At 37.4% G+C, this 21567-nt stretch overlaps 1 protein-coding gene across 7 annotated transcripts; it reads left to right on the forward strand.

Annotated features, from left to right (window-relative positions):
- Positions 1-2029: 2029 nt before the first annotated feature.
- On the forward strand, positions 2030-21098 carry LOC111261035 (ectonucleoside triphosphate diphosphohydrolase 2). 7 transcript variants are annotated; one of them, XM_022834261.2, is made up of 11 exons: positions 2030-2185; positions 9830-9987; positions 10490-10585; positions 10935-11065; positions 14217-14312; positions 14576-14742; positions 16667-16832; positions 17483-17689; positions 19245-19382; positions 19510-19711; positions 19964-21098. In XM_022834261.2, exons 1-11 carry the CDS (start codon positions 2172-2174, stop codon positions 20143-20145), a joined length of 1557 nt encoding a protein of 518 aa, XP_022689996.1. In that variant the 5' UTR covers positions 2030-2171; the 3' UTR covers positions 20146-21098. The 7 variants fall into 7 exon arrangements, with proteins under 7 accessions (XP_022689996.1, XP_022690001.1, XP_022689961.1 ...); XM_022834266.2 differs by having other exon boundaries at positions 20042-21098; XM_022834226.2 differs by having other exon boundaries at positions 2031-2185; positions 19510-21098.
- The last annotated feature ends 469 nt before the right edge of the window (positions 21099-21567 follow it).

Below are 21567 nucleotides of genomic sequence, written 5' to 3' on the forward strand. Positions count from 1 at the left end.
GGTTCGAACTCGAGCATAAACAAAGTTCGTCTTGTGCTGAGAGATAGCCGTATTGTCCAACGGACATACCGCACATAAACTCGAAATACATAGGTTGGTAAAACGGTCGAACAATTAGCTACAGCAGTCAAGTGTTGGCTGAATACGAGTAACCGAAAGAAGAGTTCGAAATCCTACAGTTACGTAAACTTCGCAATATTCTTTCAGCGCAAATGATACAGCAGTGGCTCCGCTTCTCCATATTTATACAATCTTGATTATAAGCTAGAATCCACAACGGAATATTCTAGTAGAAACAATTTGTACGGCGCTTACGAAAAAATTTCTGAAAGTGTTGTCCGTTTTTTTTTTTCGTCTTTCGAATCTATCGCTAACTGCAGCTTGCGTTATTTGATATACCACACTAAGCAAAGAATCAAAGTGCTACTGCAAAGACAACTGGTATATATGTTTCTGTGATATTCCTCTCTCTAGAAAAACCAACCCTTACTTTGTGTACGGAAGCTTATTGCACAATTAATGACTAGCATTTGTTAGATCTTCTAGTGTTTATTGAATGAATGCCTTTCGTAGTATACACGTTTCCATAGAATAATAATATGCTGTGGTTACAAACAAATTGTTTGTTCGATATTTACTTTGCTCATTCTACAAATGCAGTTTTGTAACTTAAATGATTTTGTTTGAAGGCGCAGGCTGTACACATGCTTTCTGGAGCCGTTCTATATGCGCAGCGCAGCATATGAAAGCGGTCTGGCTCTTGTCGAATGTATTTACACATAAAAACTATAATTATCAAAAAAAGCTATGTTTTTTTTCTTCATTTACATATTATTACGCAGAACCTACCCATTGGAATTCCCGAGCTTTCAATACAGATATAATTAGATCCCTTTGCTACCCTGTATCCGTTACATCGAAAACCACGCAGTATTCCTCTCAGAGTTACTGGGATTTCTTAGGTTTCGCATGCAAAAACGATATAATCTAAATATATTACATGTCGACGGATCTCAGTCTCTCTAAACAGATGCTACCTGTTCGTTTGTATGTTTGAATCGAATACATCTCGTGCTATACATGTAGTTGGCAAGATTTAAGCTAGCGACTGCTGGCTTTTCAGGATTGAAGCCGTTCAAGCCTGATAAAAATATGTATGTGGCTTAGTGATCTAATTTTTATCTCTGTCTTGTGTGTAGCTTGCTATTCCATTGTGGTAATTTTCGTCTTCCTATTTTATGCATATCGTTTTCATGCGCCTGTAGGTTTTATAGGAGTAACAAATTCTAAAAGTCTATTCAACTGTAGTCAGCTGTTACTCTGTGCCTTTGTAAAGTTGACTCATTGTGGTGCGGCTTTTCTACAATTGAATGCCCCTATCTCAGCGCATTTAGATTGTGAGTTCGAAAATGAGTTTCCAGCCACGTCGTACCCTCGGCCTCCCGCCGAGGATTTTCGGTACTAGGAATGGATTGTTTCCTTCCATTTGACTCATGAAGCAACAAAGTTGCCCGTTAGCATGTCATACTTCTTGAACTTGGCAAGCAACCGTAAGCGATTTTTGAACATCTCGTTTTGATATTCTAATTTTCTCACTATCATTAACTTCATCATGATTACGATTATGATTATGGTACCTCGCTTGCTTATCCTCTTCATCCGCCTCAGTGTCAGCAGCACTACTGCCAGCATGGCAGTAGCCTCATCGCCACGGCCGTAACATCACACGACCGCCAGCATAAGGGGCGCTGCCACTTAGTTTTTGGGGCCGTTGAGGAGACAACAAAGAGATAGCGAAAGGGGAGCAGGGGCAGTGACAGCAAGATAGTGACGAAGAACGGCTGAGTGTGTAAAGAAGAACAGTGACAGTACTATTGCTTTAGTGCTGGCTTAGGCAGTGGCCTGAGGAGACCAGCGATAGAATTTTGACGCACTGACCTACTGGTCTAATGCTGGCGCTACCGTCGCCGCTGTCGCTCCGCGTCAGCCAACGACAAGCGCACAGCAGCAGCATGGTTCTTCCCTTGTCGTCCGTTGCCGCGTTAGTTTATTAAGGTGTGGCGTTGTAAGAAGGCCAGCGGCGACTATAGCGCCGCTACGAAACGTACAAGCGACTTGTGTCCGACACGAAATACCACCGGAAAAAAGCACGATCAGAAATCAACTACATCATGGGTTGCTTCAGGTAAGTGTTTTCAGACTCCATATATTTGAATTCGTGTTCAAGTGTTACAAATCAGCGACATAAATCCTTAAGTGAGGTGTACGAAACGGACACAGTAAACGAATGGCTTTCGGGGTGCGCGAAATTCAGCGATCGAAATAGGGCCGTGTACTATCGGATTTTTGCGACCTCTTTGAATACTCTTCACACATAGAGTAGAAGTTAAGGACTCTGCAGGCTAGTGATATTCCAGAAATGAGAAAAAAGAGCTTCTCTTTAATTGTTTCATATTATTTAGATATAGATCTTTAACCCTGCTCACACTGACACCTTTGCGGCTACAGCACATTCTCGATTAACTATAACGGTATAATACGACATGTAGCTTCAAAAATTTACCGTTATGTAAAATATAATTTCCACATTTTAAATTGACAATTCAAGAACTGGAAATGCGCTGGCTAATTTTCAAAAATGAGTACACCTATAAATAAGAGACTTAGTTACATAGAAATTTTTATCAATTTCAAAGAAAGTTCAACAGGTTTAAAGCTAAGCAAGACATATCCAAGGCCTTTAATTATTCTATTTCAACTGCGCATTGCTTAGACAGTAAATTATTATGGAAAAAATACTGTATACAAAAACAGAAGATACTAGTAACATTTTTTTTAGTATGCTTTGACATGGAAAAAAAACAAATTTCCCCTTAATCCTCATCGCTGGAATTGTGCTTTGCTAATATTTAAGGTACCAAAAAATAACATTTAGGTACTTTGAGATTCGTTCTAGACACATCTCATTTGTCTTGACTACTCCATGCAAATCCAAAATTTAACCAATAATTAAGCTATAAAACCATTTATTTTTTATAACCAAGGTAAATCTGCTCTTTTAGCTTAAGCGGTAATAAAAGATGTGGAGACCACGAATTCATTCCAAAAAATATTAAACTTTTGTGGGCGAAAACACTAATAGTAAAAAACAATTTTTTTACAAACGTAGGCTTATTACTTACATCAAATAGTAAAACTTTACTTTAGAAGTGCTATATTACGGAATGCAGCAAATGTCGATGAACATGCCGTTCTTTAGAGGGACTGAGTGCTAGGAGTGCTAGTCTTAGACAAATACATTTTACCATTTAATACCAGTAAGGACTCAAGGTTACTCAATTGCAAGGACAATTAAATGACTTAAATGAGATTGGGTGAAGCTTAGAGGCACATACTTGGTGTAGATTAGGTTTAATATGTAAGGCATCAACTAATCCTTTATGGAATTAGCAAGATGCATTCTATAGATAAGTCTGTTTCGAATACCCTAGTTGTAGATCGAATCACAGACAAAGATAATGAAAACTTATACTGGTTGTAAACCCACATATAGGCAAGCGGGAACCTACAGTTAATTTACAATAGAAAAAATGTTTTTCTTAAATGCAACAGGAAAGCTTTGTTCAAAGTATAATTGCGATAAAGTCTGTCGATCTGTATTTTTCTTAGTTGTAGATCGACGCTTTTTTCTAACTATAAATTAAAAACTGTAAATATTACCGCTAGGAGGAAGCTGCCATCGACTAGCCTGTCCTCTACCGTATATCTCACAGACGTAAAGATTCGAGAACGATGCCTATGATAGTAGAAAACAAAAAATATCATAAGAATGGCTGAATATGGTTTTCTAACGTCGACAAAACCAAAAAAAATGTTTGTAGATAATAATGCCTTTGCGGACTAAAACTAGGCAAGTGTAGTTTACATTCTTGCGTGACCGCCCCACACGGAATCTTAAATGAAAAAAATGCAGTTTTACAAATTTCCCGGGTCTTCTTAGAAAATAGCAACTAGAGTGGTTAAAAGCACTGAACCATGATAATCAAAAAAGCATTAAGATACCAAACAAATAAGCCTATGTACCAAGACCTTAGAAAAATGTTGCCAGCTTGGACTGGTAGTGGAGAAAAATCTTTTCATGAGTTCAGTAAGCATTATATACAACATTATATACAAACAACACAATACGAGCTTTTTTTTGTGAGGGCTGAAACTCTTTCGAGTGGAAACTGTGTAACGGGAAATGATGCTTGTACCAAGCAAAACATCATTTTTGGACGAAGAAGTTAATCTAGGCAGAAAAGGCAGTACAAGCCGAAGGACTCCAACAGATACTTTTATTCCCACTATAAACGTCATTTAGGCGCGCCGTATTCTAGGAAGATACCGTTCGACACAGATGTAAAGCAGGTGAATGTTCTTAATTGATTGTTTATTAAAATAAATAAAGCGGCAAAATCTGATTCCAATGATAACATATTACAGTTTCGAGTCCGCCAACTACATATATATATATATATATACTTAGGATAATGTAAACGGCTGTAATGTATATATATGTATATACGCGTTCTTATTCGCTAGACAGATAGATTTCGATATTACTTCCCAGACAAGCAAAAATATTGTATACTTACTGTGTAATACTTATCAAACTTGTGATATCAACTGTACTAACCCATCTATTAATAAAATAGCATTTGATTTAATAGGCGAAGTAAAATGTCCGATTATTCCTTTTGCACACCACTTGTGAAGTTCATTATACGCATTTTTCCTAGAAGCGAGAATACATTGAAACCCACTATTTTTGCCCAGATATCGGTATTTTTGGGACGCCGTGTGTGGGACATCAACAATGGTAATCCTGTATAAAGAAAACTCTTTATCATGGTAAAGATGTAGTCAGCTAGTAGAGACTTCTTTAAAGAAATCGCATTCTGCAGTGTATGAAATTAGTAATACGACTAATATTCTATTCTTAAACAGAATTTTCAAGTTTTATTCAAATATTTAAACAATAGTAAAGTGTAATCAAATAACTTCAATCTAGACTTTCAAGCATTTAGTAAATGTTTATATCTAGTTATTTACTTTTTTACTTTGAGCTTTTTTTAATGAGCTCAGCCATTTAGCCAGACTTCGTAGGACAAACATCTGGCTCCTCTCCACCTTCGTCAGTCGGGTGCCCTATAACGTAAATGATGATGTAGGGAAAATACTATTATATCACCTCTTAAATCAACTGGCACCGCATATCTTGGATATATTGAAAAATAATCTTCATGAAAAAACGTGCGTGCTTTTTTGCCAAGTAAGCTTGGGCTTACAGGCTGGTGGAATGATATGTAAAAAATGACAGTCTGAAAGATGCAAATTACAAAAAAAAAGTTAGCTCTTAAAAAGCAAGAGATCTTAACATGGATCAAGGCAATGACGTCCTTAATGTCAGTCAATATAATAGACGGAAATCACTTACGCAAGATATATTGATATAGTTTGATTTGAGCGCCAAGGGCCTACATATACAGAAACAGCAAACCGAGCGAGTCAGTGGGGATGTATCGATATTTATTAATTAAGTGCGTGGTAAAATCGTTAGGCTGGAAAGTGAACAAGCGCAACCGATAGTTACTGATGGTTCCCACATATCCGGGAATTCTACACCTTATAAAAACTATTTTATATGGTTGGCGTGTCATATGGAAGCTGTGTGGTTACTAGGCGAGGCGTGCGCATTTTAAGGTCTCCGTACTAGTGTCTAAGATGTTTTAGACCCGTACGCTATAAGCTTCTCTAAGGCAAAGGTAGGCTGAGGACCGCAAACTTTTACCATCTACTTTGCGGCCAAGTTTGCTCTAGTATAATGTTTAGTGGTTTTCAGATTGCGAATGACATACTTTAACGTATAATACGTACTTTTTTTTTAAACCTACACAATGAAAACGTTTCGATTAGCTAGAGGATTCCATATGCTACCGCAATATATATATATATGCACATTAATCGTTTTGTTAGTGAAACCGTAACACGGTTGTTTAGGGACGCATGGTGCATGGGTTGGAGTCCAGGTAGACGCAGTTTCCTAAAAAATTTAGATCGCTTTGGATACGCGTCACTGGCACGTTTACATGTGAATAAGTAGGAAGCAATAAAGGGTGTCTGGTAAAAATAACAATGATATTGGTAAAATACTGAGCTCAGCTTGCCGAATTTAACTATTGCTGTTATCCTAGATAAACGAGGAAGAATAGACGATAATTACAAAGGTATGATAAAACTGAAAATAAATAAACTTCTTCGGTCTTTAGGGTCACCATTATTTGTTCGCACTCGGAATATAATTTACGCAGCTAATACATACATGAAGATCTTGATTCAACATGTAATATATCTGTATGTTTTGTAACATATCTGTATAAAATAAAAAAGTTCACACCCGATGTAATTCACATACGAGTGTAATTTTTTCAATTAACTTTTAAAGGAAGCGTTCCGACAGTTAGAACGCTAACTGATATTTACGTTTACACATCATCTTCTATCGTCACATTTTACAGATCATTTAGCAAAGTGTATCACTTCGAGAAAGTTTGTTAGTTGCCTCCTGTATAATTTCATTTTATAACCGTTTTAATGTTTTTAGTGAATCAATATAGATACCTTTACGGTAAAATCACAGGCATGACACACCGTGTGGAAGCGTTTGACATGTACACAATTTTTTGGGTGTTTTTTCGAGTAAACGAGAAGAATTTTTGGAAGAGTACACAAAGGGACGGGCGTTCGCGTGCACACGGAACGTCTTTTATGAGGAACATACAACAGAGACGACAGGGAAGTATTTGTCATTCACGAAACATAACGAAAGATATTATTAATAAAACTACGAATTACGATGAGTGGACAGTCTAAGGCCGTGGAGGGTCTGATGAATTTATGGATGATAGACTTGATGGCGGTGAGCGTATTGAAAACCAATGCCAATAAGTAAACTCACTGCCTTTATTACTTAACTTCTAGTTTAAGCGATGATGTGTAGCCCGATATCATCATCATCGTTGACAAGCTCATTCTGGCATCCACCCTCTCTTCGAGGCGCATTCTTTCGTTCTACAATGGCAAAGGTGGCGGTGCCATTGGGAAATAAAAGGCACGCGAAATCACACTGCACGCGGGCGCGAGCTGCTGTATGCTTTGTCAAACTCAGAGACGTGCCTGACCATGTCGGTTGGAACCTACCGCACGTCTGAACTCGCGTGCAAAGGGAAATGGAAATTACCCAATGGCATCACACTGACATAGTAAAAGACGCTCAGTGAGCACAGACAAAACACAAGATCGAAAAGAGAACGAGCATTGCGCATACCTTGTGGCAGTTTTCTCATAGACGACACAATTGTCTAGTATGAAATAAAAGTATTTATATGGAATCGTGAACTTTAAAAGGTGTAAATACAAGTGGCAAAACAGTTTAAAGTCGATTCAGCAGATGCATGTTCTTCGGTTCGTAATTTAGTGAGTTAATAGCCCGGACGATACCTTCAAGGCTCCTGGTTCTCCATTGGCCGAATCATTTGAATCGAGGCATAACCCTGACAACATGGAATAATGTGTGAATATTGATACTTGCATCGGATATTATTAAAAATACAGGAATGGCTAAAGAAATGATGCCATCTGAGGTTTGTTAAAATATCGTAAAAAGACTAACTGCTATAGAGCCTAGAGGCGAATTGCTATGCCAAGAACCGTCAACGTGTTGAAAATACTACATACGATACGTATGATTTCACTTATATCTAAAATGACGGTATTACCGTCAAAGCAAGGGTATTCTGCGGAACGATAACGAAAACACCCGCTCTTTAAAAAGATTTGCAGGCGATAATGATTCTTTATCAGATACATCTTCAATTTAGAACACTGCTAGTTAGATTTGCGTTACGGTTAGTTCTATTCTTAAATTCTAATTGATATATAATTTATATATAAGTTTATAATATTGACGAAGTACAAATCTGCACGATTATCGTAATATGTCCTTCCAGTGGCTAGCAGAGGGAATAAAAACGGTAAATGCACGTGCGGATGTATACGTATAATTTATTTGCTGCTAATCTCTTGATTATATCGCACTTCTGCCATCACTGTGCATGTACTTACATTTTTTTTAACTCATTCATGCATAACTTTCGTCGATGAACGAAAATTACGAACTTGCTTACAGCATAAATTCAAAACTCATATAGTGGTAACTTTTTCCGACTAGTCCTCAGTTTTCATACTAAGCAAAGCAAATGCAACAAACCAACTGTCTTGAAGATAAAATTAATCTCACTCTTGAGAATACTAATGGGCATAAAATCTCATTCATATGAGATCCTATGGATCCCTTTTGAACTAATAAATCGGTAGAACTTTATCGATCTATTTTCCCCGCTTAATACCGAGCACCTAACTGTGTATCGTTTTATTATTTGTCGAACAGTTTTATTCATATATAGCTAATTTTAGAATCAGACTTCCCGTACTAATTGTGGATTTTCTTCTGGCTATTGCGTCGTGTGAAGCAAGTTTACGGGACAAAATAGATATGCATTTTCTAGTTATCAAATTGAATACGTGGGCTGTGTGCATAAACGCTTGAACTATCCGCGGGTTTCAAAATTATCTGTTAGACTGGACAGTAACGATGTAGCTGTTAACTGTTATTAATGTCGGCTATTAGGTCCTTAATCATACGGGAATGGACGTAACGGGTCACATACTTATAGAAAATGAGGCATGAATAAAGCATCTATCTGTAATCGGTGCCCGGAAGTAAACAGTTCATTGTTCGTTCATTTTTATCGATAGGCATGTGGACTTTGTACTGGGCGCGCATTGGAAACGCCTCAGTCTGGAACTTGCATAGCATTTTCGGTTTGCACAATTGCAAAAATGTGCTGAAAGTATAGCAGGTTGTTACATTTTAGCAACGTTCTTAGCTTTATTTGAGCACAGCTCTCAGACCTGTTGGTAGTTTTGTGCCCCGGTTGTGCAGGACTGTTTCCCATTACGGTGCAAACTAAATTAATCGGACGCCTCTCTGCACAGATAATTTTATCCCAGCACAGCTTGTATTATGTATACGGACTATAGATAAATCTATCTATCTACCTATAAAACTATCTAGTCCTAAATACGGGTACGTTAATCTATTGAAGCAGAAGAGTTCTTTTTCATGCAAGGCAGTACACTCACATTCACTCCTGTGTGACATCTATGCTCCTTATACAGGAATATCGGTTTTTTGTGAGAGAACGATGTTTTGACGTTGCGGAAAAAACGTACTCTTTACCGAGCTCTATCATCTTTTGAAATCTATTTGTACAATCGTATTTTTGCCTAAATTGTCGGAAAAAGGATTATCTCGAAAAGAACAGTTTGATCCACAGTAACACAGATCTTTAGCACAGGTCTATAAAGACTGGTATTAGAACAAGCTCACTAATGATTTAAAAAATTATGGAGAATCTTTTATGATAAATGAAACTCTTACATCATTTCATTATTGCCACAGATAAGAACAAAACTTTCGTTTACTCTAAATGAATAATAAGACAATGATAAATGGTACGGTAATATGTTTTATAAAAAAAAAAAAATTATTTTCTTACGGTCTTTTGGAAGCAACGTTTTTCGTCTCGATCTTGGTTCGATACACCCACACAGGAGTGATCAATAAAAAAAAACCAGTCTGATTACACGCACGTAAAATAAAATATACAGCTAGATATCATTTTTGTATCGAAAAAGCTCGTGTTATATATATATTCTATTTTAGAAATTACGATCCGATAGAGGCTATGGAGCTGCGTGTGGAGAATCAAACAAAGGACTCGGGGGGTACGATAATCGTTGCTACAAACGGATCCACTCCAGCACCGTCACTCCTTGGAGCTGCGTGTCAAGGCTTTAAGATACCATTGGATCGACAACTTGGTATGAAATGCTGTATATATATTATATATAACTACTCGTTATAGTTTAAACCTCTCACAAGCGCTATACTTCATTATTACTGAATGGATTTTTAACACGCCTATGTGCAGGATTCACCCACTAATTAAAGTATGTAAAAGCTATAGTGCGTAAGTACGTTTATTAGAATTTGGGTGTCTATTGGCATGTGTGCATAACTCCGTCGAGTATCTGTTCACATTTAGATAGAGCTTATGAAGAGGTGGCATCAAATTTTCAGTTTAGAGCCAGCTCCAGAATTCTAAATACCGCAGTACAACGCCGTTTAATGGTATACAGCTACTGATTTGGACTTATTTTGCCGTTCCATACGAAACGTTAAACATCACTATGATTAGCATGATAAAATTGCTACGAAAATGGTGAAAAAATTAGTGTATAAACGACCACAAAGATTACGATCTACAAAACGAAACGGTAAAAAGAAAACATATTTCCCATACTGTGCGCCTACTCTTTTCAGGTCTGTATACAAAGGACAATGTGATGTTATCACATCGCAAAAACGTTGCAGCCTATGGTCTAAGTAATGGCGATACTGTCTATTTGCGGCCTAAAGGTAACTTCAGCAATCCTTTCTGGCCTGTGCAATGGACGTAGACCTAATCAATATATTCAGTTTTTTTCGCGGACGTTATAGTAGTATATCTGGTTGTATATAATAGCTTTCGTTGACGTTCACAATCATGAAAGATAAAAAAGACTTCAGCACTATCTTGAGCACAATAATTCTCACACGTTAAAAAGGTGCTTTGTGTTCTATTTTTACTGTAATTACATCGTGATTTAAAATTTATAAAAACCCTTCATTTCACGAGAGAAATTTAGTGTGTCGAATATTGAAATGTGTACGATATTAGAAATAATGTAGGCTAAATTAATTTAATTATTTGGCTTTCGAACTTTAGGCGAAAGGGATGATCTACTGTTTTTATTGAATTGGCGTGTGCTTGCCATTGGACTTCTGCTGACTTCCACAGTTGGTAGTACTGTTCTCGTCGCCATCTACCTATTAACAGCCGGACGGGCACCCTTCATTGTAAGCTATTGTTAAATTATATATTCAATTTTTACTGTGCAAAAATTACCTTTTATACACATTCCATCATGCCCCTAATCTCCTAAGTAATAATACTTAATTAGTTTATAAGATTAATATAATAAAGATTTAAATAACTTAGTTTAGGTCGATTTTCCACTAGTTTTCATATTTTTATTATTTTGCTATTCGCCACTTAAACAATGTGACATACGTTTCCTTTATATAATTTTCTCTACCTAACCTTCAACATAGATAAAATAGAGATTATTACATGATTCTGCTTTAAAAACTCTAAAGCCGAGGCTCTTCTTGTGAGCAACGCTTCTTCATCGATCGCAACAGATGATTTTGGATGCATGTGTATGAGTACCGGCTGAAGTGTCTTTTGGATGCTGCAACGAGGCGGCTTTGTGTGAAATTGCTACAAAGTTTCGTCCTATTTATTATATATATATATATATATATATATATATTGATAGATCACTTTCTAAAATGATCACCATGTTTTATTTACATCGGATTAAAATCACTGCTGAAGGGACGTTCCAGTAGTAGCGCAGAGTCGCACAAGCGAGGTTTCAAGAGATTGCGCTATTGTAGAAACTTTCTCAGAAAGTGGAGTACTGCGTATATATATATATATATATATATATATATATATATATTTAGATCAAGGATCCCTTTACAGTTGCGAGTCTTCATTGCACATTTGCTAAAGTAGTAGCAGATACGCAAATGATTACGATAACAACTAGATTTAATTACAAAATTTCTATAATATATGTAAAAGGGCACTTCGATAGCATCTCCTAATGAAGTGCAGTAGCTACGACAATGAGTACTGTGTTCACTGAAATCATTTGCATGAAATCTCTAATCTGTATTACGCAGGTGCACCCCCTACTGAGTTCTATAATGTTACACAAGGGCTCATGAGCTTTTAATTAAGAAACGCTGGATAGTATTGGTCTGAGGAGCAGAATTAAAAATGGAGAATTGAAGACTGTTGACTTTAGGTTGGTGCTCTCTATTTCGCTTATTTCATGTTTCTATGAACTGAAGAAGAATGTCTTCCCTTTGGATAAAGACATCTCGCCGAATCAGTGTAGTTTGTAATAGATAGATCAGAGAGTACAGTATGAATATAGGAAAAAGAACACAGCTCTGGTGGATAGGTGCTCGTCCCTGCAAACTAAGGACAAAGCAGAGTCAATCTGCTTCAATATATATATAAAATTCCCTTCTTTGCCAGAAGAATTGGTTTACTCTATAAGCATTGGTTTACCCTATTCTGCATCACATTCATCGGACTGATTTCTTTTGATAATTCTTTACCAAGCACATTTTATTTTTTATAAATACAGTCAGGTAAATTTTAAAAAAAAAGTCAATTTACAGGTAATTATTGGATGACGACCTAGTAGATAGAACTAATATATTGGACTTGTTTTTTAATCATTGAAATGCAGTTTTTCGACAAAATATTGCATTGTGCTCGTCGTCGTATATGAAGCATTTGGCAATTAATGGCAGCAGTCCACTCTCAGGAATTGGCCATAAATAAGTGCCTACGACGTACCTGTCTGTAAAGGGTTTCAAGCATCTCCTTTTACGTTTTCCGAAAAGAACAAGCGTTATGTCACTTCCGCGATGGACCACTTGCATATGCCTCCCCGGTTCGGGTCCTCTTCAAATGTATTTCAGTTGGGAAATCAGAACACTGCAGAATATTGTAGTGTTCCAACGGAGCGCGGTGAATTAACCTCGTTCACGCTGATTCAGTAATCAATGAGGTAGGAGGTACTTCGTCGCTTTGTTGAAATACAAAAGTCATTTCCCATAAATTTTAAACAATTTTTCATTTGGCAAATTGAGTAGAGCTTTCAAACTACAACATTTAAAAGCTGAATAGGCAAAAGAGACTCTTGAGATCATTAACCCATAACAGAACAAATATATCGTAGATGAAGTGACCGAATACGGGTATCATTGTATATGTTTTGACCGAAGTTTATAGAGTCACCTATTTTCTTCTAGTCTTCAATATAATCAACGCAAAAAGCGGCATTTTGTTATTTCAGTCGATAAAGAATTCTGTGTGATTTTTCCCTGCTGTACCAAAATGTAATTGCCTTATGTTTGTAGTTAATGTGATGATAACAGTTTAAATATGGCCAGATAAAAACCATGGTGTTCTTCTCTCTCTAGGTACATTTAACCATGTTTCAGATTTGTTATGTTTTGGTCTAGTAGTGTTATTCGACAATACGGGCCAAAATAGCGTAAAACAGTTTTATAGAAAAGTCTAGTAGCTAATTCATGGCTATGGATTTAAACACACCATTTCCATGTTCTTGCTTTCAAGACAGACATAATTTATGCGAATTTTAGTAATAAGTGGTTTTAATGAGTATTGGCCGTCATTCTTTATGACCTTCTCTCATCTCTCGACAGATCCATTCATTCTTTCTCGTTAGAAATTTTCAGGTCTGTTGCTTAAGAACTCGTTCAGCCTGTGTTAAGGTTCTCTTCACTGTCAAGTGTATAATTACTAATGTCGGCAGTCTATGGCTTCGACAAAAGGCCAAATGGAATAGATGTTAGAAATGCATTTTTCACCTAAAGCCCCTGACTTGACGTTCTGAAACTTCCGTTTACTGCACAATGAAATACGATGGGCTTACAGAGTAGATAGAGAGCGAACACAAAAGTGAATAAGCCCCGGAGATGTAAAAAAAAAAAAGGATCATTAAATTCAAACAAGAATTTCTGACATAATAACCATAAAGTAGAATGGACACAATCAAAGCCTTAGTTGACAAAAGGCCGTTACCAAGTGTAGTTTGAAACTGCACGAAACTATGTCCTTGTACTATTGGAACTATTTCAAAAATGTAATTTTTGATCTTTATACAAACTATACAGTTTATACAGCTAACATTTAACGGCTTGAAGAGAGTAGGAAACGCAGTCGCGTTCGGGATATTTGCCGCTATTTGCACTTTACAACTTAATCAAATAAATTTGTTCAATGTCACGAGGTAGACAAAGCACACAGTCACTTTTAAATGCATTTTTAATAAAAACAGTTTTTTCGTTATTATTAGTGGTTATAACAATGTTGTAACTAAATTGGATTGTATTCCAGTATGGTGTTGTAATAGACGCCGGTTCTTCCCACTCCGAAGCGACACTCTATAATTGGAACGGCAATAAATACTACGGCACAGGGAAGGCAAAACAAGTAAGCTCAGTGTCGTTCGTTGGTAATCATGAACTTGATAATTATATTTGCTTGAATTATATCAGTTGTCTGCACCTTTGTTGAGATTTATCAAATGAACGTTAATCGTCAAAATAAAGTAATCAAACCTTACTCAAAAGTACGTTTAGGGTTCTTGTTTAAAAACTTACCGTTCAACATGGAGACTTTCGTTGGATAAAAATCAAAGAGATATACCTTGCTATATTTTAGATTTAGTATATAACGGCATGATTGTGACCTAGGTGGCGCATGTAATGAACGACGATTCCGGAATCTCAGATCTCAAGCCACGTGAAGTGCAGCGCTCAATTGAAGAACTCTTGGAAAAAATTAAAATGCACATTCCATCTACTCAACGACATGGGACTCCTGTATACCTCGCAGCTACGGCTGGAATGCGACTTCTTAAGTACGTTATCACTGCATATAATTAATTAATATCTCTTTGTTCTCCTTGCAGTTATTATTGCTATAAAAGGGCTGGTAATCGCCGAGGACGGCGTTATCGCTTCACGGCCCACCGTTTAGCATACCTAATGGTTCGGTACTTATGCGCAACCAAAAGAAATTTGTTTACTAGATTTTACAGTTTGTATTGCTTTACTTATTTTAGTCATTGTTTTTTCTCTGCACTGTAGCAATAGCACGGTTCGTGCGTAATTTCTCTTCGCTTTACGTCGTCGCAGATGAATTACCAGCAGAGAACCAAGTTTGGCCTCTCTGCTGCACTGGTAATTATCTATGCGAAGCTAAGAAGAGCAGCTGCCAGGCGGCATAATAAATCTAACATACTTGTACTGATCACCACATTCAGCAATTATGCGCGTCTAATATTCGGCCCAATCTATTACTATAAAATATTTCAATCCGCGGTAAAAAAAATATTTTTTGTCTCTGCTTTTTCCTAACAGGAGAACATAGTTTCAATTTGAACTGTTATAAGCGACAAAGCAGGTGTTACAGTAAAAGAAAGGATTACACCGATGGAGTCCGCTTCCTTGCAAAAGCTGGTAGAGCATTAAAAATAATGCTGAATTCAGTCTCTCAACTAAAAGTCAAACATTACCCTATACTTAGTAAAAGCTTCTTAATCTGGAGTAGTCTACAATAAGGTTGATGAAAGTTTCCCTTTGTTGTACAAAACTTCCTTATTCCCCTTTACTTCTTGTTTACTCCTTACATATCGCTGGAAAGCGATCTTCCAAAGAGTTGTTCCAGGCGAAAAAAGTGCATTTTCGACATCGTCCGTGCTATGCATTTCGGTGAGACCCAAGTGGTGCTAAAGCAGCTTGGGGCATTACATTGTGCGCACTAACAAGACTACTCGAGAATTGTTTGCAATTTTTGAAAATGATATGCGGGATCTAGAAGACACCTCCAGTCTCGACCGGCCATCTGAGCTTGATGACGAAAGCACTTTTGAAAGAAGTTGTGCAACAAATAACTTGGAAATTGGCCGAAAAGGTGGGTTGAAGCCTGTCTCAGATTCCTTTACTTTGCATAGAAACGTGGAGCTCGGGGGCAAATTATCCGAATTCAGCAAGGAACTATGGCTTAACACTGCATTTCGACATTTCCTACGATAAAAAGTAGGGTGTGTACATTAATATGAATCAAAGATCGGAATGGGTGGGTCCAGAAGAAAACCTAAGGCCTAGGGTACACCCAGATCTTCAGCCAAAAAGTGGTACGCTCGAATAGAACTACTAGGATCATATTCATTAGGAATTACTTCCTATGAACCGCACAGTTGATTGGCACGTTTATTTATTTGGCTTAGTTGCATCGAGTCAACCAGGCTATTCAAAAGACGAGACCCTACAAATAAGGTCAAAAAAATCCTACTCTTCGACAGTGCGAGGCCATACGCCCAAGCTGCCCTCCTGCACCTCGAATAAAAGATTCTGTTATATCCTTTACACTATCCGGACGGTGCGCCGACGGATTTGCAGCTTTTCCATTGACTGACCAATCATCTCTTTTGAGACGAACCAGCTGCTCAAAACATGGTTGAAAAAATCCATTCCCCGAGAAGAAATCCGCTATTGTCTCGCGACGACATACATCATTTAGCGGAAAGATGGAAGAAAGTTATAGACAATGACACAAGGTATACACAATCAAAACGTATTGTCACATAAATGAAAAAAAAATGTGGAGAATCTATTCAGTAACAAAAACTTGAGATTTTTTTCAACCTAACCCAGCTTGTCTTGAATCGTGTTTTCATAGAAGAAGAAAACTAAGAGAAGACATATGTCTCTTCGAAATGCTTTGAATACCTCTTAATCATTCTCACATTTTGTGTCATAACGATGATTGATGGCTATCAGTATTAGCAGTCCGGAGGAGGTGGACTTAATTTTGTTAGCAGCGGAAGCAGGCATTAAGGGATCCGGTCTGAAATTCGGCGGAGCAGGCCTACTCAGTGGTCTAGACGAAGGTCTCGCCGCCTGGCTGTCCTCTAACTATCTGCTTGACAGGCTGCCCAGAGACCGGGTAAGAATCAGTGAGCATTCAATTGCGTAAACACAAACATACTATAGCTTGTGTCTGTATCCCCAAACGAACAGCTTAAAAATATTAGATATATATATATATATATATATATATATATATATATATATATTTAGAATTGATAAAAATGTTAATTATAATTAGAAGAGACTCAAATTTCATTTATTTAGTCACAAACATAGCTGTTTGCTATCGCAGTCATGAAGAAGTCGATTTCATATTTTCACAGAGGAGGCCACTTTTTGTACCCGTTATAAGCGTAGCATTGGCGATTGCCAAAACATGTAAAGATAAGGCTGGATAATAGATTTAACTTTTATATAAGAAGATTGAGTAAACATCATGTTCTAGTAATTAACTTTGAACGACTATGCTCGTTAAAGAAGGTGGGCGTTGGCAAAAATGTAGGATTCGTTTTTTGCTTTTCTTATACTATGTCAAAGGCCATCTTAATTTGGTAAAGAATGAAAATTAATAGACCTGCACATATGCATTTTTTGCTACCTAGTAATACCGCATAACCATCCAGCCATAACGATAACAAAAAAACAAGCCCCTTATTCTGTCCTTTTGTAGCATGGTTGACTAAACAAGCCAAAGATACTATTGAATGTATTTTGTTATGATTACAGAATGACCCAAAAGATCTCGTGGGTGCAATGGACTGTGGAGGTGCGTCTACGCAGATTGCGTTTGAGGTACCATTTAAGAAGCAACATCGTGAATTCCGTTCCCTTAAGCTGTATGGACGTTTCTATAATGTGTTCTCACGTAGTTACCTGTGCTACGGAATGAATGAGGCATTCAATCGGTACATTATGTTGCTGCTGCGTAACCAGGTTAGTTTAGTTTTCAATCGGATTCTAGGTAATCTACTTTACACATCGGTTCCCGCACAGCCTATAATACATTCAGTTCTACAAAGGAAAGAGTTCCATCATAATCATCGTTTAAATCGATTATTATACTTATAGGCTAACGAATACAAATGTTCAGGCGAGATTGTTACCACCCGTGCTTACTCAACTATGACTCTTCGTTAAGTAAGCACGCGCGTTACTTTTATAATTTCCGCCATCATATCAGAAGCTTGACAAAACCATTTCTCTTGTGGTTCTTGAAAAACTCGTAAGAATCTTGGAAACTAGTGGAACATTGTCACAATGATTGGCCAAACACGTTGTAGTCCTTTCGCTAAAACAAAAAAGGAGATTTCATGAGCATTCACGTAAAGTGGGTTAAACTCTCTGGAATAAGCTTGTCTGATGTCTTCAATTGCGGCATATTATCAAGGCTCCTTTGTAGAATAGGGAGTGGTTAAAACCGGATATTTTTTAACAAATTCTTTTAATTGGGCAAGGCAACACTTAACGTCTCGAGCGTGTATTGTACGCTAAAAGCGGTCTTTTAAGATATTTTCTTAAGTGAATATAAATTATGGCTAATTTAAAAAATTTAAAGAAGTATCTTTACGCATGATAACGTGTTTTTCCATAACTATCAGTACGAGAGAAACGCTCTGATGCGCGCTTTCGATGAGTTTTCAATAAATTTTAATTTTTCTTTATTATGAATCAATGTTAGTAAAAGGCTCTTGATATTGCTATCCATGTAAAACGTCACTTTTCACACCAAATTCACCAATATTTAATAGTATCTAAGATAAACAATCCAGAAATTACCTAATGTAATTTTTTGACTGGGCGGTGATCCTAAAGCCTGAGTAACGCGAACTCACAAATGGCTTCATGATATCATGATGGGAAATGGCACTACGAACGTTTAATTAACGCCACCAACAGTCGGTGCATCCAGCTTAATCAACGACACTCTACATAAATAATAGCGTCAAAAGCTATTCTGAATGTAAGAATCGTTAAAAGGAATGAATGCCCTCTGCGCCCAGGATATGTGCCGGATCCTCGAAGACACGCAACAGAGTATTCCCCTCGTCTTAATAGTAATGTAGCGCGTAAGTTAGTAAAATAAAAAACTCTAAATTAAAATAGTATTGATAAAAACGGCCCAATAGGTTCATAATGCTTACGCTCATGTTTAACAATACACATACCGAATGGCGTAGCATATCTATTTTGAATCGTTAAGATTGTCTTTTAGTAACCATTCGATTAGCCAGTGTAGCCAGCTGTTCGGTTAGAGATAGAGAAATATGCTAGATTATCAAGAATAGTGTGGCTCCGAATAATTGGGTTATCTTATCTGGTTTGTATATACGAGTCGCTTGCACTATTCATGGGGTACATCTTCGACAGTGAGTATGGCCAGGTGGACAGCTGGGCGAATAAAGTCTCACGAACTTCACCCCTGGCTCAAATTATACGATTCGATAACTATGTGAAGTTTAAAGTGATGGATTTGATACGCATTTGACAGAAGTACGATGTAATTAAGTCGATCGAGTCGCCATGTCATAATCAGGGATACGATGATTACATAGCCTTAAGCAAGATACTCACTCCGTGCACATCGCACAAGGAGCTGCCTGACACACTCCGCGGAATGAACCAAACGGTAAATAAGTATTCTGTCTATGGCAAAATCCATATAATTTCATATATAGTTACGATGCTTTACATCGAGTTCGTAGAGTTAGCTGATACTACTAATTCAATGCTCCCGCCCTGCTTGTTAACTTTAGGATCTCCGTATTATCGGTACGAGTAACACGCGATGGTGCGCCTTCTACACAAACACGCTTTTCGGCGAGAAGGATTGTCGGGCTTTGGGTTTCATCGAATGCTTCAATAAAATTCCTATCTCAATCCCAGATATTAATTATGTGGCTTTCTCCGCGTTCACGTACACCACGTTGCAACTAAAGTTCCAAGGAACTAGCATGAGTGAGTTCAAACAAACCGCGCAGGCATTTTGTTCTCTTGATTACGAAAATGTGAAGCAAGATTACTATTCTAACGAGACCATAAAATATGCATCAGCGGCATGCTTCAGGGCAAATTATGTTTATACTCTGCTGAACAGTTACAATATCACTGACAGCAATTTCAAGAAAATACACTTCCGTAAACGGGCGAAAGGCTATAATCTGGGGTGGTCATTAGGGTATATGATAAATGCCACAAACGCGATTCCAGAAGCCGAGCCTAATCCTGCACTTATTCCAACTTCGTGGCTCATCACTTTCCTCGTCATATTTACTGTCGTCTTAACAGTTGGACTCCTTGCGCTAGTTATCGCTCGTAGGAGGTCACAACGTGCAACTGATAACATATCTACCGACACTGAAGACTTGCAGATGAAGCAGACGGTGACGTAAATATCACTTCGCGCTCTTTCTTGCTATAGATAAAGTAACTCTGGGCATTCATTTGAACAGGACACTGCGTCAACTTCGACTTTAGTCGTAGAAACACTGACTTCGCATAATACAGGACATTCGAGCATGCTCGGTCGGCCAATCTTATAGTGTACAACATCTCCAAAATAAGCGGATAACTGCTACAGCGCGTATGTCGACCAATAGCACACTGCAGATGAGTTAGAGTATGTATAAAAAACAAGTAGTTATGAGAAATTGTTCCGTACAGAGTGATATCATAAAATGAATATGCAGGATAATTCTCTATATTTAATTATTTCGTACTTAATCTCTGCTGGTCTGTTAAAGCACTCCATGGTAAATATGGGTAATTAACAACTTCCATGAATTCACTGAATCCGACAGTAACCATAACATACACTTACATTAGCCAATACTAGTTTCGTATACACAGAATGATCGACGATTTTATAAATGGACGAATGAAACTTCAATAAAAGTGTAATGTAAATAAAGTTTAATGTTATAAGATAATAAAACCGTGGAAAAATTAAGGTGGTGTGTTAAATTGTAAGAGTGAAAAATCTTCGGATTGTATGGATACCCTCATACATTATATTGCATATTTCTCAAGACTGGTGGCAAACGAATCATCAAATATACAGAATACGCGCTTGTATAATGACATTTTATTTATGTTAGATACGCATGTGCCCACATGGCAGCGCTGGAATGGTCCGCTAATCAGCATCTTTGGCCCATTTCATCGTTTTCGTGGATGGTCTTAAAATTAATTACTTGATTCTTATATATATTTACCTCACTCATAAAGCTGATGCGTACCTTGTACGTAACAAGTTACATACTATTTGCAACGCCAGCCTATTCGCCCGTTAATGCGTGAAAGATGATCAGAATGAGTGGATATACAAATAAATGGTAGATTTTCACTACTGTTTTCATTGGCCAAAAGCGCATCTTGTTCCTTTAGATGTGATTGGGCTATACACCTCGTATAGCTGCTTGGAGCTGTTCTTGCCGTCCAACTCACACTATGATAAAATAAGATTCGGCACAGTCTCAACATTTGTAACCAATTGCATAAAAGATACTTACGCATAATTAAACAGTAACTAGAATTTCGTAAAGTGGGGTAATTGCGCAGCCTTAAAAATTCTAGGTTCAGCTGATGTCCGAGACATGTAGCTGCAAGGCTTTGAAGTCGCTGGTCGCCCCAGCCAATACAGCGATAAACTATTAGTTAAACTATACTTCCTTATCATTCGATTTGATAACGGATTAAAGTACATGCTCCACTGCTCTTCTATTTGTTTTAAAGCTTTAAACCCGCGGCCGATTTTTAACCTCTACTCCGTGTGTTCTAAACCACCCCTGATTTTATGTAGGAAATATTACTCT

Source organism: Varroa jacobsoni, unplaced genomic scaffold (genome assembly GCF_002532875.2).
Source record: "Varroa jacobsoni isolate VJ856 unplaced genomic scaffold, vjacob_1.0 scaffold_58, whole genome shotgun sequence".
Taxonomy (NCBI): domain Eukaryota; kingdom Metazoa; phylum Arthropoda; class Arachnida; order Mesostigmata; family Varroidae; genus Varroa; species Varroa jacobsoni.